The following is a 23,347-nucleotide window of genomic DNA, read 5'->3' on the forward strand; positions in this document are numbered from 1 at the left end:
CTTCTTTTAATTGAGGCACTCTAAAAAGAGAAACAAAGTTTTACATGTACTTGGACAACACAAATTACAAATGCCTTTCTTTGGCTGAATATGATACACATTGGCACACTAACTAACTGATGTTAAAGTTCAATTCTTCCTATTAATTTGTAGGACATTTCTATATTAGGGTTAAATAATATTCAGTTCGAATGAAAACACACAGTGTTTACAATTTGGTAGTAAAATCATGTAATTATGCGAAATCTTTGATTGCATATTAATAAATATTGTCCTGAACCCAGCCAGAATTTAGAGTGAAAAAACAATTGAGTGTTTATATCAGAACTGTGTGTAGTAAATGCTTGGCTTCAATGAACAGGCAATTAAAACACATTTCTGAGGCGAGGCTAGATATTTTCCCTTTATATCAATCAATCAATCAATCAATATACATTTGTAGAGCATGCAGATACGTCAACTGAGGGGTCCTGGTGCAAAAAGCAGACTGACAAAAAAAAGATAGGCTTGGGAGAGTACAACTGAGAAAAGAGGCAGGTTTTTAAGGCCTTCCCAAACTCCTATTCTGTTTCGATCAGGTGCAGGTGGGCAGGCAGAGCATTCCAGAATTTAGCCGTACTTACTGAGAAGGACCTGCCTTCTTGTAGTGTTTTGAAATAGAGTGGAACACAAACAAGTCGCAGGTGATTGGATCTCAGTGTCCACTCCATTTGATAAAGACGAAGGGCCCGATTCCGATGGGGTTGGGAATGGCTCCGACTGTCGGTCGGAGACACTACGACCATTGGTCAGAGCCGTTAGACCGCATCAGAATTGCCCATTCGGATTCCTTCCTGCCTGACCCATTTTGATGGGGTCGGTCAGAAGGGAATCCAAATACGTTTTTTGAATGGCCTCGGATGGACTTGGAAAGCCCATCCACCATTCAGAAAGCCTGCAGTAATCCCTTGGCCAGCTCTTTTGAATCCATGGTGCCCCCCTGTTGGTTCCTACACCCTGCGGCAGGCACCTTGAGGTGCCTGCCACGGATGCAGGGATGAACTGCACCGCCTCGCTTTACAAAGAGAGCAGGCATTCAATTTGAATCCAGGAAAGTACCGTTCCTTGCACGCCTAGGTGGCATAATCTCTTTATAGTGCGTTGAAACTAGGGGTCAGATGTAAGCATTTTAACTGTTGCAAATACTTCATTTCAACATTAGCAAACCCTAAAAGTGCTTTACTTATCTACAAATTCCATTTTAGGAGTTACAAAAGTGTTCCTACTCCTAAACGGGATTCCAAATTTATACCAATTCATTATATTGAAAGGGTGAATTATAGGATTAATTTCCAAATACCGAATCAGTATCTCATGCCTCAATATTTTTCAACAGAAATTCAGTTACAAAACATTGATATTTTACCAACATGTCAAAGGCGGTGGAATGAATTCACAAAAGGGATGTGATCCCTTTTAAACCCTGAACATTTTGTGAATGGGAAAAAAACGTTTGTTGAAAAGTAGGCAGAGGTCCAGAGGATTGCTGCCATTGGTTAAACAAACAAAAAAATGAGCAAACCTTTCTTTTTCAATGCAGTCCTATTTCCGTTAAGGAAAACATGTTGTATTTTTCATTAAAAAAAGGATTTATCTTTTTTAAAGCAATCACATCCATTGTGGCCTGCTGACCCCAGCAGCCACAATTCCAGCAATTTCCTCCAATCTTAGTGAGTTGCAGTTTTTGACCTAACTCATTAATATCCATGAGGTAGGTTGGATTCTGCCCAACTGCTATTCAGAATTTTAATAACCAACCGAATAAGTACATAGGTCAGTTTTTGAAATTCTTTACTTGTCGCACAAATACTGACCAAATTGCATCAAGTATTGTGCAACCAATAAATAGTATATCTGGCCCTAGATGCCTTGCTCTTAGACTACATATTGATCACTTTAAAAAAAAATCTAATTGGAACAATTGATTCTTGCAATTAGGTAGGTTAACTTTGAGCACTAGCTCATCTGGTTATAGAATGTAGGGGCATATTATCAAGGGGGTTTATCTCCGCTTTTTTGGCTTTAAAAGGTAAGAAAGCGGAGATAAAATTATCTCCCTATTACCTAGCTGCCGCTAACACCAGTTAGCGACAGCTAGTAGGAGATAGCGACCATCTTGGGCCCCACTTTGCATGTCAGTGATATTTATCACTAATGAGATGCAAAGTGGGCGTGCCAAGATGTTAGAGACTGAAAACAGTCGCTAACATCGCTATCTCCTATTACCAACTTTTGGAGATATTCGCGCTAAGCGGGAATATCTCCAAAAGCTAACACCTGCCCTGAGCAGTTCTTAGCCATGTTATCCAATGGGAGGTGGATAACATGGCTAAGAGCATTAGCTCGCTAATGCATGAATATCGCTGACTTTTCAGCGATATTCATGATTTGCGGCGATTTTTACCGCATTTGCGTTAAACCTTGGTAATACCAAGGTTTATTTGCGGTAAAAATCGCCGCAGCGCTGCGGTAAATATTTGTCTCTAACCAAGCAATAGCGATAATTATTGCTATTGCTTGGGAATATGCCCCGTAGTTATTAAAAGGAAAAAGCAATATATTTCTTTTGGGATAGTGGACCAAATTGATGGCTATCATATTCTTAGCATGGAAGTGTACCTACAATTAAGACACCTTATTAGTTTAAAAATAGTACCTCTAAACTTGAAATGTTGAATTGTAAATATTAAGTGTAAATTAGAATTATGTTTATTTAATAGATGGCTTATACACCGTACATTTGTATTGTATTTCTTTCTCTAAATCTCATGCAAATTAATAAATCTAAATTTGAAAAATGAGTTTGATTCTTGGCTTCACATTTAAAAAAGCAGAAACAGAAAAACAAAAAGTTTTTCATGGAAACAAGATTTTTTTGTAAATATTCTTAAAAAACAAACAAAAAACACTTAATGAGGAAGGGCCTGATTTTTTTTTTGATTTTCAAAGAGCATGTTACACGTTACATATTTATCCAAAGCTTGGCATTCAATACATTGACCGAAAAGAGTTGACTCCATTACATACGTTACATCAGTGTGCCCTCCGGCCCTCTGTGGCAGAAGAGAGAAGTAAAACTGCTAAAACAGTGCTAGTGTGGTGTATAGGTAAGTTGCTAAAACTCTAGGTGCTGATCTATTCAAGGTCTGTCATAGAAATCGGTGGATCAGTGGGGTGGGGACCGTCAGTGGACTTCCAGTTGTTTAAGGTAAGAAATTAGGGGGCCCCATATATCGGGAGGTCTCTTTGCCAAGGGTATCAAATCCCAGAATTTTCCCGGGAGTGATTGACAATGAGCGTTGTCGGCTAGCCAATTTTTAATTAGCAACACTGGTCTGCAGTCCCAATTGTTTGCAACCCGACGTCTGGCTGGTATAATCAACATGGCAGTTAGCTTGCAGTGGGTGGTCTGAGACGTCCCTTACATGTCCCAAAAGGCACTGTAGGGGGTTGGGAACAATGCGCTCTGATGTGATGTTGCTAATAGCAGAGCACACCTCCACCACAAACTCAGAAACCTTGGGGCACAGCCATGCCAAGTGCATGAAGTAGGCACCGGGGGATGAACTGCGCGTGCCTCTGGCGCTATCTAGCAGCCCTATCTTGTGAAGCAAGGCAGGTGTACGGTATAGCCGGTGCAGGTAATGGAAATGAATGAGCCTTAGTCAGTAATTCGGGGAGAGTCACTCGGATTGACTGGAGCAGTTTTGCCATTCTGTAGGGGAACCGCCATTGTCTAGGTCCATGTTCCAAGCGTCATGGGCGCACTCCGTGACCCTTGGAGAGGCTGCCAGCATTAGTGCATACAGCCTTGTAACTACCTTGTGCAGGGAAGCGGAAGTGTGAACATATTCAAGTGCGGCGCAAGGCTGGGGGGTAAGTGAAAAAGTTGGGTGAATATTTTTACATGTGGCTCTGATTTGGTAAAAAAGCAATTTTTCAAGCGGTGGGAAGTATCAAGAATAGAGAAGAAGGTATTATTGGGGTAGATATCTGCGTTGGTGCGAACACCCAGGTCTGCGGCCCGGTGATCCATGCCCACGGTTAGCAGAGGGGAGAATGAGGGGTTGTTGGCGAGTGGCATTCCGGGCTCAAGGAGTTCCTTGGCATGAGTGAATCTACAAATTCCATCCCAGGCCCAGCGCAAGCATTCCACAGTGTCAACCTCATTGCGAGGGATCTTGTACAGAAAAACCAGCGTGGTCCGCAGTGGCCAGGGTAAGGTTAGGTCTGTTTCGACCGCAACGTGGGGCTGGAAAGGTGCATGGTTGGATCAAGAAATGAAGAAAGCTAGCTTGGGCACACATGTCATGCAGTTCAAAATCAGGTGCCCCCATTTCGCCACTGGTCAGCGCCAGGAGCTTATAAGCAATGCCGGGCTTCTGACCAGCCCGAATCAGTGTAATGATGGCAGAGCGCAACTTTTTAAAGAATGATGATGTGAGCGGAATAGGGATTTTTAAGAAGAGATATAAAAATTTCGGGAGCACAACCATTTTCGCAATCGCAATGCGCCCAGCAAGTGAAAGGGGGAGTTTAAGCCAAGACTGTATTTTGGATTCAAGCCAGTCCATGGTCTTACCAAACTTGAACCACCATAGCTCATCCACATCCCTTCATAGCCAGATGCCCAGGTATTTAACAGGACCCGATGCCCAGACGATCGGGTATTCGGTAGGAAAAAGGCTTGGTAGCGTCTGTAAGGGAAAATAGGACTTATTTTCTCCAGGTTACCTGGATCCCAGAGAAACCACCAAAGCAGATCACTTCCCTAGTCATGGGGGGTAAATTCTCATGTGGGTTACAGGCATAGATCAAGACATCGTCTGCATACATAGAAGTCAAAAGGGCTGAGGAAGAGAAACTGATGCCCCGATAAGGCCCAGCCCAAGCATTCCACAGTGTCAACCTCATTGCAAGGGATCTTGTACGGCAAATCCAGCGTGGTCTGCAGTGGCCAGGGTAAGGCTAGGTCTGTTTCGACCGCAACGTGGGGCTGGAAAGGTGCATGGTTGGATCCAGAGATGAAGAAAGCTAGCTTGGGCACACATGTCGTACAGTTCAAAATCAGGTGCCCCCATTTCGCCACTGGTCAGCGCCAGGAGCTCATAAGCAATGCCGGGCTTCTGACCAGCCCGAATCAGTGTAATGATGGCAGAGCGCAACTTTTTAAAGAATGATGATAAGAGCGGAATAGGGATGTTTAAGAAGAGATATAAAAATTTCGGGAGCACAACCATCTTCGCAATCGCAATGCGCCCGGCAAGTGAAAGGGGGAGTTTAAGCCAAGACTGTATTTTGGATTCAAGCCAGTCCATGGTCTTACAAAACTTGAACCACCATAGCTCGTCCACATCCCTTCTTAGCCAGATGCCCAGGTATTTAACAGAACCCGATGCCCAGACGATCGGGTATTCGGTAGGAAAAAGGCTTGGTAGCGTCTGTAAGGGAAAATAGGACTTATTTTCTCCAGTTTACCTGGATCCCAGAGAAACCACCAAAGCAGATCACTTCCCTAGTCATGGGGGCTAAATTCTCATGCGGGTTACAGGCATAGATCAAGACATTGTCTGCATACATAGAAGTCAAAAAGGCTGAGGAAGAGAAACTGATGCGCCGATAAGTGTAGTGCTGGCGCAGACACGCCGCAAGGGGCTCCATCCAATGGCAAATAACATAGGGGAAAGGGGGCATCCCTGCCTGGTGCCCCTTATTAATCAGTATGGGGTCAGTGACTTGCCTGTAATCCAGATGCTCGCTGTTGGGAACATATTAAGGAGTTTAATCTTTTGAACGAAGCCCAGGCCGAAACCCCTAGAAGATAGAATAGAAATGGCCACTCTAGCGTATTGAAAGCCTTGTTGGTATCCAGGAGGGCGGCCACTGCAGGCAAGGTGGAGTTTATTTGATGGATAACAGAAAAAATAGTGTGCAGATTGTGTGACGTAGCAAGGCAGGGGATAAACCCAGATTGATCAGGGTGGGCAACTAACGGCATAAGTTGGAGAAGGAGGGTGGCAAGTAATTTCAAATAGATTTTGTTATTGCATTGATTAAGATAAGGGCCAATATGAGTCACAGCACTCAGGGGGTTTGTCCGGCTTGATGAGAGAGAGTGATCATAGCTTCGTGAAGGGAGGGGGGAAGTGTACCAGATTCTAAAGATTTGTTATACATTTCCGCCAATTGGGGAATAGAAGAGGTGCATACTCTTTATAGAATGCCAGGGTGACCATGTTGGAGCTGGAGGCCCTGTTGCCTGGGAGGCTGGCTATAACCTTGGTGATCTCCTCGGGGTGAATGGTTCATCCAAATATTTGCAGTGACCATTCCCAACCCAAGAGAGCTCAATTGAATCAAAGTAATGATACAGGGCTTCCTGGGACAAAGGCATGCCAGCTGTGTAGAGTTGGCCAGAAATGCAGTGATCCTGGCTGTAATGTCGCCTGGGGATGTGGTCCTACCAGTGATCTCATTGCTTAGAGATGTAATGTAGGAGGAGGCGTGTGGCTGACGCAAAAGACCCGCTAACAGTCAGCTGGGCTGATCGCTCTCACTGTAGCGGCATGCACGTGCCTCTCTGCCAAGTAAAGCAACTTCTCTGACGGCCTTCTCATGGAACTTGGTAAGCTTAGGGTGGATGGAAGCTAAAATGGCAGGGTCTGGGTACTGAGAGTGTTGCGGATCTAGTTCTTCGATGTCCCTCTCTAGGGTGCCTCGGATGGATTTTAATACCCTTGCCTGCTTGGCAATGCACTCCTCTCGGATTGTGGCTCTGAAGGCCTCTCAGAGCATTGAGGGTGACTTTACAGAGTGGGTGTTGCACTCAAAATAGTCTATAATGGCACTACAAATCTCTCTGCGAAATTAGGAGTCTCAAAGTGATTGGGGATAGGAGCCACGAGCACATGCGGGGGAGAGTGTGCGGTAATCACAGCTGCTGAGGCACCAGGCCATGATCCGAAAGTGAGCAAGCCGAGTGGTCTGCCACAGAATGGGAGCCGCGCTAGGGGAGTCCCTATCAGAAGAGGATGACTATGCTGCATGCATAATTAGAATGAAAAGTGGTGTAGGAGTCCCCGCAGTGCCGGAAGCGCAGTCTAGGTGAGGTGGCAGGGAGCAGGTGTGTCTCCTACAGGAAGCAAATGACAACGTTGTGCCTAATGAGGTATGCATGCATGAGGCGCATTTTCCCGCCATCAATTAGGCCCCTAATGTTGCATGTTAAAAAGGTGGTGTCAGCCATGTAGCAGCGAGGGAGGTTTGGTGTTGCAGTGATCGTGACTACAGGGCTTACGCAGAGAGCCGGCGTCAAGTGGATGGAGATAGCGTAAGATGGATGCAAGCAGTAACATGCTAAGAACAATTCAAAAATAACAGTTCAACAATTCCCCAATAACCAGGTGCCAAAGACAGAGCCCTGGATTTAAAACCCAAACCCTCCCACCATCCACTCCAACCCCCAATTAGGTTGAGCATCAGAACCACCCCATCCTAGGGGACTCAAACTTGAATGGAGAAATACAGAGGTGGGAATTACCCCATCAAGGGTGTGAGGGCCCAAACAAAAAACCCTTGACAGGAAGGCAAGGTGGCTGAGCTTTGCAGGCCTCAGAGGGAGGCAGGTGAACAGTGACACATATGGCCATGTGCAGACATCAGGCACTAGGATAGGGATGCCGGGTCTGCACAGTTTGCCCCGGAGCCCCAGGCATTAAATAGAGTATTGATGAAGTGGGCTTAGTCAAGTGCTAAAAAGGAAATCAACGGCCGGTACAGTCAAGCAATAAAGAACTGCAGTTCTTGTGGCAAACAGGATATGTGGATCATGGGTGCAGGGGTTCGCAGTGGAAGAGGATCGGCTGGAAGTCAAATCAGTCATTGTTGCTTAGATGGTCGCTCTTAGGATGTGCGCGGTAGCTTCGCAGGGAGGACTTCTGCAATTGTTTGGTAAAGCTGAGGTATCAGTAAAGAATTTAGGTTTTGCCCCTGAGTCGATGTGCAGCCTGGATACTGATATGCATTGTATTTCTTTTCAACAACGGAGACAGTACTAATAAGGCCTGAAAACTCTAGAGGAATCTGAACAATTGCTCCTTTGGAGCAGAGATCTAGAACTTTCTGATTCTCCTGAGGGTCTTTATTGGAATGGAAAGAAATCAGAACTAGAGGACAAACATGAACAGGAGCAACCAGGAATTATTTTCAGTCACTTTGGACTGACTGAAGAACCCAGCAGTTGAAAAATAAAAGTCTGCCATCTATCTCTAGAGGGGAATACATGAGGTATACAAAAGAATCTACCTAAATGAGTTATATCGTTAGCTGAGAATGTGTCAGGATGTGCCAGTGCCACAAGGGTTCTGAAGGAGGACCCTAAACTCCCTGGATGGAATCCATCGCTCCAAGGATCATGGCAGAAGGAGGCAAGATTGCCAGTGGAGTGGCCCCTTACTAATCACAACCCAAGACAAACATAGTAGCAGCAGGCTCAATACCTTACCCTCTGAGTTTTATAGATACGAGTCAACATTCCTGCAAATTTGTATACCATAATTTTGAATGCAGCCTTGGATATAGTTGCTCCTTATAAAAATGTGTTGTTAAAAGAATAAAACACTCGGCCCCTTGGATCTCGGCAGAACTCATGTCCCTTAGGCGGGAATGCCAAAGACAAGAGTGGAAATGATGTGCTAACCAATGTCCCAGTGAAAAAGAAAAGCAGAAAATACTTCTCCGGAACTACAAACAGGCATTCTTCCAGGACAAATCATGCTTCTTTACAGAAAAGATTAGGTAAGCTGAAAATCACTTTAGTATGCTGTTTAAAGTTATAAAGGAGATATCCGAGCCACTGAGGTTACAGATCAATCAATCAATCAATCAGTGAATTTGTAAAGTGCACTACTTACCCGTGAGGGTCTCAAGACGCTGAGGGGAGGGGGTGCTGCTACTGCTTGAAGAGCCAGGTCTTGAGGAGCTTCCTAAAGGTGAGCAGGTCCTGGGTCTGCCGCAGATGAGCGGGGAGGGTGTTCCAGGTCTTGGTGGTGAGGAAGGAGAAGGATCTGCCGCTGGAGGTTGTTTGTTGGATGCGCGGTATGGCAGTGAGGGCGAGGCTGGCGGAGCGGAGCTGTCGGGTGGGGGTGTGGAAGTTGAGTCTGATGTTGAGGTAGGCTGGTCTGGTGTTGTGGAGTACATTGTGTGCATGCGTGAGGAACTTGAAGGTGATCCTCTTGTTGACGGGGAGCCCGTGCAGGTCTCTTAGGTGGGAGGTGATGCAGCTGCGTCGAGGGATGTTGAGGATCAGGCGGGCGGATTCGTTCTGGATGCGTTACAGCTGTTGTAGGGGTTTGGTCGGGATTCCTGCGTAGAGTGCATTGCCGTAGTGCAGCCTGCTGCTGACGAGGGCTTGGGTCACCGTTCTTCTGGTTTCGGTCAGGATCCATTTGTAGATCCTGCGAAGCATGTGGAGGGTGTTGTAGCAGGAGGAGGAGACGACGCTGACCTGCTTCGACATGGAGAGGGAGGAGTCGAGGATGAATCCAAGGTTGCGTGCGTGGTCCGTGGGTGTCTGTGCTGTTCCCAGTGTGGTCGGCCACCAGGAGTCATCCCAGGCAGAGGGGGTGGGGCCAAGGATGAGGAGTTCCGTCTTGTCAGAGTTCAGTTTCAGTCGGCTGCTCCTCATCCACTAGGCGATGGCCTTCATTCCCTCGTGGAGGTTGGTTTTGGCTGTGCGTGGGTCCTTGTTGAGGGAGAGCATGAGCTGGGTGTCATCGGCGTAGGAGATGATGTGCAGGTCGTGCTGATGGGCCACTTGTGCGAAGGGGGCCATGTAGACGTTGAACAGGGTCGGGCTGAGGGATGAGCTCTTGGGTACGCCGCAGATGATGTCAGTGGCTTCGGATCGAAAGGGTGGGAGGCGGACTCTCTGGGTTCTGCCTGAGAGGAAGGACGTGGTCCAGTCCAGGGCCTTTTTCTGGATTCTGGCTTCTTGGAGGCGTGTTCTTAGTGTCCAGTGGCAGACTGTGTTGAAGTCGGCTGACAGGTCCAGGAGGATGTGGAGTTTCGCCGTTGTCTCGTTTGTGCCTGATGTCGTCTGTGGCGGCGATGAGGGCTGTCTCGGTGCTGTGGTTTAGTCTGAATCCGGACTGGGATGGGTCTAAGATGTTGTTGTCCTTGAGGTGGCGGGTCAGCTGTATGTTGGCGATTTTCTCGATGACCATCGCCGGGGAGGGGAGCAGGGGGATGAGTCAGAAGTTCTTGAGGTCTTTGGGGTCCGCCTTGGGATTCTTGAGGGGACCATTGATTTCGGCGTACTTCCAGCTTTTTGGGAATGTCGCTGTGTCAAAGGAGATGTTGATGACCTTCCGTAGTTGGGGTGCGATGGTTGCGTCTGCTTTGTTGAAGACATGGTGCGGGCATGGGCCAGACGGAGATCCTGAGTGGATGGAGTTCATTACCTTGCGTGTCTAGTCGTCTTTGACGTGGGACCAGGAGGTCAGCTGGTTGGTGCAGGTGGCGTTCGGGGTGGGGTCTGTCGTGGTCGGAGCGGACTGGGTGTTGAAACTGTCATGGATGACGGCGATCTTGCGATGGAAGAATGCAGATAGTGAGTCGCACAGATCTTGCAAGGACGGGATGTCGTTGGTGTTGTCGCTGGGGTTGGAGAGTTCCTTCACTATGTTGAAAAGCTCTTTGCTGTCGTGTGCGTTGTTATCCAGGCAGGCTTTGTAGGAAGATCTCTTGACTGTTATGATGAGGTGGTGATGTCTGCGGATGGCGTCCTTGTGGGCTGCGTGGCTGTCTGGTGTGCGGTCATGGAGCCATTTCTTCTCCAGATTCCGGCATGTACGTTTGGTGGTCTGGAGTTCTTCGGTGAACCAGGCTGCTTTCTTGCTGGGGTGGTTGATGGAATGTTTCTTGAGCGGGGCGAGAGTGTTGGCGCAGTCGTCGATCCGTTGTCTGAGTTAAGGGCGGCAGCATCTGGGTCGGTGGGGTCGGTGGGTGAGTTCTGGGCGAGGGTGGAGGTCAGCTTCAGATGCAGAACTCCTCTCTAGAATTCTGATATAAGGTTGCAGTTTATTTTCAAAATATGGTCCTCAATATCATGTGAAATCTTGTCCCTTCTGGAGGGGAGGAAACAGTTTTTGTTGACTGCTCAGGGTTCTATGGAGAACCTTTTTGTAGTATCTTGGTTATTATGCTTTACATGTCATCGACTGCTCCTCTAGTGGAACACTCTAGAGATGATGTAACATAGAATGTTGGTGTATGAATTACACAGTTGGAGAAGGGGCTGAGCGTTTCTGGTTTTTCTCTTATTACACAGTTTATTGACACATTGCATTTTGTTTTTTACCTCATGGGGTGTTTTCTTTTTCGTATGGTGCACAATTTCTTTAGTCTGGTACAGTGCACAATAGTTTTACCTTCACACAGTGCACAATCTTTACCTCAACACAAGGTGTTTTGCAGGGGTTTTAGTCCTGTCATTACAGTGCAAAGGGGTTTTAGTCCTGTCATTACAGTGCACATTGTGATTACCTCCACACAAGGTGTTTCACAGGGATTTTTAGTTCCATCATTACAATGTACAGGGGATTAGTCCCGTCATTACCGTGCACACAGTTGGTACCTCCACACGAGGCGTCTCACATGGGTTTTTAGTCCCGTCATTACAGTGCACATTGTTCTTTCCTCTTCAAGAGGAAGTTGTTTCTTTTGTTTCAGTGCACACCTATCTAGGTTCACACATTGCGTGATTTTTGTCACACATCTACAATGCATTTCTCTTGACCTTTCTGAGGTATGTTTGTTGGGTCTCCCCATCATCTTGTGCATAACATTGTACCTCCTGTCGAGGTGCGTCCTTACGGACGTGACATTACACTTGTCATTACATTTTTTATACCTTCACTACAGTGCACGTTCTTACCTTACTTAAGGTGTCTACTGTTGGTTGTTTTTTTTATTCTACTGTGCACAATAGTTTAATTTTCCCTTGTTGTTACCTCTGCATGTTCATCTGTTACCCACATGTTTGTATTGTTTTGGTTTTTACCCATTAACTATAGTGAATTGGTTCACGTCAGACTGGGAGTTTTTTCATCCACAACACTGTTGCCAGTTCTCTTCTATTTTGTTTTAACTCTAGTGTTTATTATATTTAGGAGAAGAATGAGTTTTATATTATATTTCTCTTCTTCTCTGTCATCTACTTTTCTCCTGATGTGGTTTGCTCTCTCGCTTACTTACCTGGCTAGTTGGTGTACAGAGAGTACTCATTGATGGGTTCTCTTTCTTTTCTCTATTTCTTTCTCTCATTTATATAAAGAAAGGAGGATGAGGTTATATGTATCTGTTTCTTTAAGATTTTTGGTTGCTTTCTTTCTCTCTACCTCTGCTTGGTTTCTCTCTAGTAGTCTCCTCTTTATTTTGCTCTACTAGCTTCTACATCTGATTCTATTTTCCTCTTTTCTGTTTTCTTTCTGGAAGAAAGGAGGATATGTAGTATCTTGGTTATTATTCTTTACATGTCATCCACTGCTCCTCCAGTGGAACACTCTAGAGATGATGTAAGATAGAATGTTGGTGTATGAATTACACACTTGGAAAAGGGATGAGCGCCTTGCTGGTGGCTCCTGGTGGGGCTGTATTACTAATCTTGTAACCAACTTAAATAAATCCTCTTGAATCACTTCTACCTGCATGGACTTGATTACTACACTTTTCATTACCTTTCCACAGATCTCGCTTCATTAAACTAAGGAGCTATTGTTGGGTTTAAAACCAGGAGCCCCTTCGGACATGTGTACGCAGTCTATACTCAAACTGGCTCCAGATGCTGTGGCCAAATTTCTATGCAAAGTGTTCAATGACACACTTCAATCCAGTAGTTTTCCGGCTATTTGGAAGGAAGCCATTGTTACACCACTTCTTAAAAAACCTAACAATGATCCCCTGGAACTGAAGAATATTCACCAAATTTCCCTTATCTCCATTGTGGATACGATTCTGGAGAAATTCATCAACAAAGAACTGATGAAATATGTTGATTCCCAAGAGATCTTAGATCCTTCTCAGAACAGGTTTTGTGCAGGTCACAGCACTGATGCTACCCTTATTGTGGCTACTGACTGAATCTGTGCACAGGTATATCAGGTTGGGGTGGCGGTCCTGATATTGCTTGACCTATCGGTGGCATTTGACACTGTCTCCCAGGGGTGCATGGTTCAGCGTCTGCGGTAAGTGGGAATTTCTGGGATAACCTTACAGCTTTTCCATTCATTTATGTCAAATAAGGCCCATATTGTCAACTGTGGAGGCTTTATAGCCGAGACCTTCAGTCTTCCCTGTAGGGGTGCCTCAGGGCTCATCTTTAAGTCCCACCCTTTTCCACCTTTATGTGACTCCCTTTGCTCATCTGGTGCAGTCCTTTGGCATTCAGGTGCTATTTTATGCTGACGATTTACAAATTATGATATTTATCTCAAATGACCTGAAATGGCTATCTGAGAGGTTCAATCAGTGTATGTTCAGCATTATTTGCTAAATGAAGGACAACTCACTGATGATAAGTGCAGATAACACTGAAGTATTGGTGTTTGAATCACAGAACTCCACCTGCTCAAACTCCTCATGGCCGGTGGCCTGTGGTCCCTCCCTGTCCCTGATAGGACAGTTAACAATCTGGGGATCTTTTTTGTTGATGATGTTTTGAGTTTTGGTGCCCAGGTCAGTCGCACAGTCAGCATATGTTTCTACAATCTAAGTATTTTGAAAAAGGTTATGTGTAGTATCCTCATGTTATGTTATAATGTTCCCCTGCTCCTTGTTCCTAACTGCTCAACCAGTGTTAGTGTTCTGTGTGGAATGTTGGTGGGATTGACATGAGTGGAAGGCTTGCGTACCTGGTGTGAGTGTTGACAGTTGGAAGGTGGGCTGTGCAGCTAGCATGCTGCTCTTGGTGCAGCTGTTACTACACATCTTATGGACTTAAGAAACAACCTTAAATGACACTGCTCGGCTACGTCTTTGTCACCTCCATGCCAAGACCACTATATTTTTGCGCAGATTTGGAGACTAACTCTTACTCTATGAGTTCTCCATAAGAAGTTAAAGTGTCAAAGGAGTCTTGATGTTAGATGGTATCTACTGAAACTACAGGCGAAAACAACAAACAGAACTGTTCTGAGAGACAGTGGTTCTCGAATGACTACACAGGCAGCGCTTATACATTTCCAGGAGGTAGTGAAGAAAAAAGAAACAAGAAACTCAAGAAGCAAGAAACTGGAAGATCACGCCTCGCACCCCCACCAGTATCCATAACAGCGGACAGCCAAAGCCCTGGCATGCTGTGCTCTCCATCATCACATCTATTGGACTTTGTGCATAAAAGTATTTTGTGCTTCTTCTGGCTCAACAATTTCCAGCGTGGCACACAATTTGCCTGATGGGCAAACGTGTTGTAATGATGTGGACACTGACGTTTTCATGAATATATTTTGCAGCGACTCAAACTCCACAATGTATGACTTGGAAAAGTAACAGTGTTTTTTAGGGCTCAGGCCTAGCGTACACTGCACATGCAGTGTCGCGCAACGAGAGTCCTTTTCCTGTGGGTTTTGAAAATGGACCTGGAAATTCCACGCAGCTCGTGCGTGTTATTTCCAAGCTCCATTTTCATTGGCCTTTGCGTGCGTGCTGTTTTTTAACAGAACACGCAATAGGCCATAGGCGGTGGCGGAGCTCCACCTATGGCCTATTGGTGTCTGTTACGCACACCAGAGGCCATATATCTTCAATTATCGCGGCCGTCAGGCCGGGATAATTAAAGTCATATGCTCGCAGTGGCACGCATGCACCACTAGCGAGATTATTCTTTTTTTGCATCCATTTCAGGGCGAAGCAAGTAAACGCTGATGTCTTGTCTTTTTATTTAATGTATGGACGCTTCAAATACCAGTGCGGAAACCTGGAAGGCAGCACATCTGTGGAGTGAGAGTGACTGCAGAGTGAGAGTGACAGCATGAGTGACAGCAGAGTGAGAGTGACAGCAGAGTGAGAGTGACTGCAGAGTGTGAGTGACTGCAGAGTGAATGACTGTAGAGTGAGTGACTGCAGAGTGAGTGACTGCAGAGTGAGAATGACTGCAGAGTGAGTGACTGCAGAGTGAGAGTGATTACATGAGTGAGAGTGACTGCAGAGTAAGAGTGAAAGCAGAGTGAGAGTGACAGAATGAGTGACTTCAGAGTGAGAGTGACTGCAGAGTGAGTGACTGCAGATGGAGAGTGACTGCAGAGTGAGAGTGACAGCATGAGGTACTGCAGAGTGAGAGTGACTGCAGAGTGAGTGTGACTGCAGAGTGAGTGACTGCAGAGTGAGTGTGACTACAGAGTGAGTGACAGCAGAGTGAGTGACTGCAGAGTGAGTGACTGAAGAGTGAGTGACTGCAGAGTGAGTGACAGCAGAGTGAGAGTGACAGCATGAGTGAGAGAGACATCATGAGTGACAGCAGAGTGAGAGTGGCAGCAGAGTGAGAGTGACAGCATGAGTGACAGCAGAGTGAGAGTGACAGCAGAGTGAGAGTGACTGCAGAGTGAGAGTGACTGCAGAGTGAGAGTAACTGCAGAGTGAGTGACTGCAGAGTGAGTGACTGCAGAGTGAGAGTGACTGCAGAGTGAGAGTGACAGCAGAGTGAGAGTGACAGCATGAGTGACTGCAGAGTGAGTGTGACTGCAGAGTGAGTGACTGCAGAGTGAGTGTGACTACAGAGTGAGTGACAGCAGAGTGAGCGATTGCAGAGTGTGTGACTGCAGAGTGAGTGACTGCAGAGTGTGAGTAACTGCAGAGTGAGAGTGACTGCAGAGTGAGAGTGACTGCAGAGTGAGAGTGACTCAGCAGTGTGAGTGTTCCAGAGAGAGCAGGTTATGCTTGTGCGCTTACACGGTGCGCCGACACTCACAGTAGCTAAAACAAAGAACAGCTGAACACGTGTCTTGGGAGCTTCATGGAGGCAGCCGGCCCTCGTGAGGGGAGCAGCAAGAATGGTATGCCCCAACCAATCAAGCGCAACTACTCACAACCTACTGTACAATTAGAACACAGGCCAAAGGGCAGAGCTAGGTCTTTTCGCATTACGTAGAGTGAGCAGTGTGTGTGTGTGTAGGGTTAGCAGTGTGTGAGTGTGCAGGTTGAGCAGTGTGTGAACGTGCAGGGTGAGCAGTGTGTGAGCATGCAGAGTGAGTAGTATGTCAGCGTGCAGGGTTAACAGTGTGTGAGCGTGCAGGGTGAACATTGTGTGAGTGTTTAGGGTGAGCAGTGTGTGAGTGTGTAGGGTGAGCAGTGTGTAAGTGTGTGGGGTGAGCAGTGTTTGAGTGTGCAGGGTGAGCAGTGTGAGAGTGTGTAGGGTGAACAGAGTGTGTGTGTGTAGGGTGAGCAGTGTGTGTGTGTAGGGTGAGCAGTGTGTGAGTGTGGAGGGTGAAAAGTGTTTGAGTGTGCAGGGTGAGAAGTGTGTGTGTGTGTGTAGGGTGAGCAGTGTGTGAGTGTGCAGGTGAACAGTGTGTGACGTTACGTTACGTTAAAATTATTTGTAACGCGCACCATCAGTTTCTTGGCGCTCATTGACAGGTAACGTGATCCAGAGTGAGAGGGTTAGTCATATGCGGATTGAAAGAGCAGGGTTTTTAAAAGTCTGCGGAAACAGTCGTACTTTGGGCAGAGACGGAGTGAGGGTGGCAGGGAGTTCCAGGTGGAGGGGGCCTGGACAGAAAAGCTCAGGCCACCATGCTTTTTTCTTTTGAATTTGGGGACCTCGAGGAGATTAAGTGATGCTGAGCAAAGAGCTCTAGAAGGGATGTGACGGGACAAGGCCGAAGAGATGAACGCGGGGGCTGCATCCGAAAGGGCCTTGAAGGTAGAACATGCCAGTTTGAAAGTGCAGCATTTGGAAACAGGGAGCCAATGCAGACTACGGAGGAGGGGAGTGACGTGCTGATGTTTGGGCTGGCGGAAAATCAGGCGGGCGGCTTGATTCTGCACCAGCTGAAGTCGGTGGAGGTGACATGCAGAAATTCCTGCGTACAGCATGTTGGCATAGTCGAGCCTGGAGGTGATGAGCGCGATGACAACTTGGGTCAGGGCTTCTTTGGTGAGAAAACTGCTGATCTTGCGGATCCGCCTGAGGTGGAAAAAGCAGGCTGAGGTGACCGCGTTGATGTGCGGTCTCATTGATAGATCTTCAGAAATGATCACCCCCAGGCTTTTGACTGAGCTCACAGGAGTGGGTGCTGTCCCCAGAGATGTTGGCCAGAAGGTGGAATTCCATGGGTGATTGGGGCCTCCTACCAGGACGAGCTCAGTTTTGGTAGGGTTCAGCTTTAAGTGGCTGTGGTGCATCCACTCCGCAATGGTCAGCATGGTGGACTGGAAGTTAATACGGGAGGAAGGAAGGGAGTCTATGGGAAAAATTAACTGGAGGTCGTCCGCGTAGTTGAAAATTGTGACCGGGGAGTTGCGGAGGGAGGCTAAAAGTGGTTGAAGATACAAATTAAAAAGAAGAGGGGATAGTGCAGAGCCCTGTGGGACACCGCAGGGAAGGTAAGAGTAGGGTGCGGAAAAGGTGGAAAGGTGAACGGACTGTGAACGCCGGTGAAGGAAAGATCTGAGCCAGTCAAGAGGGCCACTCCCTGAATGCCAGCGTTGTGGACACGGTCGATCAAGATGGTATGATCGACCGTGTCGAATGCCACCGAGAGATCTAATAGGACAAGGGCTTGAGAGGTGTTTTTGTCAGCGCCCTTCCTGAGGGTGTCCATGACTGCTACTATGACCGCCTCGGTGGAGTGGAGGGGTCTGATTGTGAGTGTGAGTGTGCAGGTTGAGCAGTGTGTGTGTGTGTGCAGGGTGAACATTATGTGAGTGTGTAGGGTGAGCAGTGTGTGAGTGTGTAGGGGCAGTGTGTGAGTGTGCAGGGTACAAAAACTCGAACTAAGTCCACCATACACACAAGACCACACACATAAGACCACACACATAAGATCACACACATAAGACCACACACATAAGACCACACACATAAGACCACACACCACACACACACACACACACACACACACACTCTCACCACCAGACTCTCACCACCATACACTCACCACCACAGACTAACCACCACATACTCACCACCAGACACTCACAACCACACACTCACCACCACACATGTAACCACACACACAACCACACACACAACCACACACACACCAACAGCCATCAGTGGACGATTTCACCAGGCACAAACACCACCAGCCGTCAGTGCACGCTTTCACCGGGCACAAACACCACCAGCCGTCAGTGCACGCTTTCACCAGGCACAAACACCGGCAGCCATCAGTGCAGGCTTCCACCAGGCACACACCACCAGATGTCAGTGCACGCTTTCACCAAACACACACACACCACCAGCCATCAGTGCAGACTTTCACCAGGCACATACAATACCAGCCGTCAGCGCATGCTTCCACCAGGCACACACACCTCCAGCTGGCAGTGCACACTTCCACCAGGCACACACACCACCTGCCATCAGTGCACAATTTCTACAGGCACACACACAGTGTTCTGTGCAAATTTCTGCTTCTAAAGTGCATCTGAGAAAATTGTGTGTGGATTACAGCAAAAGGTGACGTGTTACTCTCAGGGTTTGTTTCCCTTAAACATAAGAAATGGGTTTTAGTCCCACATCCACACTGTAAACCACTGTACCTTTACATGAGGGTTGGTTTAAGGGATTTAGTTTCCCTTTCATGCAAGGAATTGGTTTTGGTCCTACTTAATCCTAGGTTTTCATGTTCCTAGTGTTCGTAAGTCACCAATTGTTTCACGTTGGTTATGTAGTGTATAAGTTGCCTTGCGTTTCACCTCATGTTTGTCTAGTGTGTAAGCTGTCTTGCGCATCCCGTGTTTGTTTTGGTCTTCACGTTGTTTTGTCTTGTATTTAAGTCACCTGGTGCATCACTGATTATTGTTGTGTGTAAGTGGCCCTGCACCTCACATGTTGTTGTTGTGTGTAAGTTGCCCTGCCCTTCAGGTGTTGTTGTGTGTAAGTCAGCCCGCGCATCACAGTGTCTGCACTCTGTGTTTACCTTGTGCTGAACTTGGGTCATGTTGTGTAATTTTATTGTGCTGCACTTGTACTTATGGGTGTAAGTCCCATACAATGCAGGTTGCCTGTCGTATTTTAAATATGCTTTACCCTTACATGAGGGAGGTTTTATAGGTCATTCTACCCTGTCTACTGGGATTATTTAATGGGTCTCAGTCCCATTTACATAGTTTAATTTATGGGTTATAGTCCCATTTTCACATGTGTCCCTTACATAAGGGGTGGTAAGTTGGGTTCTAGTCCGTTCTCCACTGTTACTATGGTTTGGTTCCTTCCATGAGGAGTACGTTCTTGAGTGCAGTCCACCCATAGTGTTAGAGATCTGGGTGCGTTATTTCCTTTACTCTTTTCACATGTGTTCACATGTCTTTTCATGTGTTGTTAGCTCACTTTGGGCCATATGTATCAAGCTAATTTCCATTCGCAAACGCTGCAAATCGCAAAAAACAGCATTTTGAAAATTCGCAATTCCGAATGTATGAAGAAAAAGTGCTTCGCAAAATGAGAAATCGCAAAAAATGTGATTCATTAATTTGCCGGCATGGAAAATCTCCAAATTTCTTGCGATATACTTTTTTTGCGATTTCTCAGTGTGCGGAATTTGCAAACGGGAAATCGCAAATCAAGAAATCACAATGGAATGTATGAAAAAATTGCAAATTGCGAATTTCGGAAATTCACAATTTACAGAATCGCAATTACCATCAAGTAGGAGCCGGTGGTAACCAGGTGCAAACTATTTACGGAGTACCAAAATGCAACAGACTTTTTTCCACAATGGCAGGGCTTTACGTGATAGCCAGGAGGATGCGACTCAGAGCTGCTGCACAGAGGAGGAGACGCCAGGAGAGGATATTCCGTGCGCGCATTACCATCTACCAGCGCACTGAGGAGGACATATACACCCACTACAGACTGGATGAAGACAGTATCCATGATTTAATTGAGGAACTCAGACCCTTCCTTGAACACCCCACATGCAGGACACATTCTATCCCCACTCACATCCAGGTCCTGTGCTCACTACAACTCTTGGCCTCAGGTAGTTTTCAGTAGCCACAGCAGGAGGGGTGTCACAAAGTGTACTTTCGCGCTTTTTCCACGCGTTCCTTGATGCCATGGTACAGAGGATGCAACACCACATTTACTTCCCACGCACCCCACAGGCACTAGACCAGACCAAGCAGGACTTTTACCAAATCGCTCAATTCCCCCACATGATAGGATGCATAGATGGGACACATGTTGCAATATCCCCTCCCTCAAACAATGAGTAAGTGTTCAGGAACCGCAAATGCTACCATTCACTGAACATACAGGTGGTGTGTGAAGCCAAACACATCATCACTGATATAGTTGCAAAATATCCAGGCAGCAGTCATGACGCTTTCATCTTCCGTCACAGTGGAATATACCGTAGACTCACAAGTGGGGAGTTTGGCGAGGGATATCTACTAGGTAAATGCATTTTAACATAGGCCACATTTGTTCTGACTACCATGTGCAGTACAGTGACTAACCATATCCATCCCACCCCACAGGTGACAGTGCAAATGCAGTCCGGGATTTCATTCTGACGCCCTACCTGAATCCTGCCAATGCTGGGGAGCGGCGATACTACAGAGCACACATAGCAACCAGAGGCACCATTGAACGCACATTCAGGACACTGAAGAGTAGATTCCGATGCCTCCACAAGAGTAGAGGTGCACTGCAATACAGCCCCCAGACCTGTTGCAAGATAGTGGTAGCATGTGCCATACTGCACAACATCGCCACCAGGAAAGGCACACCATTGGAGGTCAGTGAATCGGAAACTCAGACGTGGAGGGGCCTGGCCCAGGACGTATGGCAGCAGGTGTAGCTGGTGCAGCAGCTGGGCGCCAGAGGCGAGATGAGATAACACACAACTATTTCTAGGTAAGAAAAATGACACAATGCCATATCTCATGTGTGCGACTGTGTTTAATTCCTTAACTGCAGCATCAATTATGTCATACAGCCTGAATGCCAACTAGTCACACTCCATTTTTCCTGCACATGTTATTCTCACAGTGCAAGACTATAAACAGGAGTTAGTGTACAAGTGAAGTCTGTAGCTGCCCTCTTCCAGTGGTCACAAACTTAGCACCTCACATGCGGCACTGACGAGCTGAAGCCCCTGTTGGTGATTGCCCAGTGTTCTCCTCATTAGGCATTGTAGGCCTACTATTTCAGCCACTACGGCGCCTCTCCATAATGCGTGGTGGGGTGGTGCTGCTCCGCCCTGACAGTGCGTCCTCTTCAGTGGGAGTTAGGACTCCTGGCCCAGTAGTACGAACTGCCCGCAGCTCGTCTACAGCAGATGTAACCTGCACCCGTGCCCTAGCTACCTCCTGGCTACCGTGTGCCATCTAGCGCTGCACGTGTATGCTGTGCCTGGAGAGGATATTGGTGGCAGAGACCAGGCGGTTCACAGCCAGTGTATAGAGATCCAGGCACTGCAGCTCTCGGCACCTAGCAGCACGTTCTGCTCTTAGGTCTTCACAGAGTGCCTGCAATGCACTCCTCAGTTCACCCGTCATACCCCTGAAGCCTGCCCTCACTTCTCTCTGTAAAGATTTTATGTTTTTTGCTTGCAGGCGCTGCACCTGCAACATATGCATTTCCAGGCCAGCAAAGACTGTACCCTCACCCGGATCTGCAGCACGTGCACGGACTTCTTGCTGTGGCTGTGTGGGCTCGGAGTGCACATTGACATCACTGTCCTCTGCCTCGCCCTCCAATGGGGGTAGTGGTCTGACTACGTGTCTTCTGTGTTGCTTTGGAGGGATGACGGGGCTGTCCTCCCCATCTGTGTTTTCCTATTGCCCTGCGTCTCCTGAGTTTGGACGTTCAACCAATGTCCCACTGCCTGTAGGCTGTGTTGCAGATGGTGCTGTGGATGTATGCACACATTTATTAACTGTACTCACTTGCACTTGGCAATTAATACATTTCAGTTTGGGATTACATGTGTCAAGTACTTTCCTTTCCTCACCTGCACATGCTATTGGGGACTGACTGGCTGAAAATGCACCACTTTACTGTTCATGTGACTACATCTCCCATAATGCATTGCTGTGTGTGCCTGTGTACCTGTTCTGGACTACAAATATTTTTCCTGCCCCATGGTTGCTGCTGGGGGTTGTTTGGGGGTGTCAGGGGTGTGATGGCATGCTTCTTACCTGGTCCTGATACTGGTTGCTCGGAGATGTCAAGATCAGCCACGCCCATAACACTTTCTGTTTGCAGGGTCCCATCCACCAGTTCCTCCAGAGGTGTTGAGTCCGACACTGTTAAGGTCCCTCCACCGGTGGTCCTGGAGTGCTCCAGCCTGGCAGCCAACTTCTCCTTCGAGCGCTGGCGCAGATCATACCATCGCTTTCTAAGTTCATCCACACTCCTGTGTGTCACCCCCACTGCATTTACTTTCTGCTGAATTTCAGCCCAAATGCGCCTTTTGCGGGTCTCCAGCACCTTCAAAGATTTGTTGCCAAACAGTAGCTCATGATTGAGCACCATTTCCTGCATTAATGCCTCCAATTCAGCCTCTGAGAATTTCTGTTTTCTCTGCCTTGAACCTTCCCCCTGCTGCTGCTGCTGTGTTTCCTGGCTGGCCATGTCTCCAGTTTCAGCCATACTGTAGAGACTGCAGAGTTCCGTCTCCACCACTCCTTCACTCTGACTGTGACTCAGCAATTCAGGTGCAGCATGGGTAGTCACACTTCCTGGTTGTGAGGTCATCAAGCTGCACCTGAGTTTCCGATTAGCAGATTTGCGAAATTCGCAAAATTGCGATTTTTTCCGTTAAGAAATTGCAATATTGCGATTTCTTACGGTTAGGGAATCGCTTTTGGGAATCTCGCAATTCAATTGTGATTTTTACCGAATCGCTATTTAATTGCGATTTGTTACATACATACCAATTTGCGATTCTGAATCTGCGATTCGGTAAAAATCGCTAATTCAGAATCGCAAATGGGTACCTTGATACATATGACCCTTTGTGTCTGTGAGCTGAACATTCTCTACTTTTTGTTTCAATATTAAAGGAGGAGGATGGTGATAGTTTGTTTGCATCTTTTCATTCTTCTTTCCTCCTTTTGTTTGGTCTGTATTCCCTCCCGT

At 47.0% G+C, this 23,347-nt stretch overlaps 1 protein-coding gene across 1 annotated transcript; it reads right to left on the bottom strand.

The window, feature by feature from the left end:
- Positions 1-6: 6 nt before the first annotated feature.
- On the bottom strand, positions 7-22,858 carry LOC147751599 (myb-related transcription factor, partner of profilin-like). Its single transcript, XM_086933567.1, has 2 exons — positions 22,405-22,858; positions 7-20 (listed from the first exon to the last, which is right to left on the bottom strand). The coding sequence occupies exons 1-2, from the start codon at positions 22,856-22,858 to the stop codon at positions 7-9; spliced, it is 468 nt and encodes a 155-aa protein (XP_086789693.1).
- Between the last annotated feature and the right edge of the window lie 489 nt (positions 22,859-23,347).

This window comes from Lissotriton vulgaris, chromosome 1_1, assembly GCF_964263255.1.
Source record: "Lissotriton vulgaris chromosome 1_1, aLisVul1.2, whole genome shotgun sequence".
Taxonomy (NCBI): Eukaryota; Metazoa; Chordata; class Amphibia; order Caudata; family Salamandridae; genus Lissotriton; species Lissotriton vulgaris.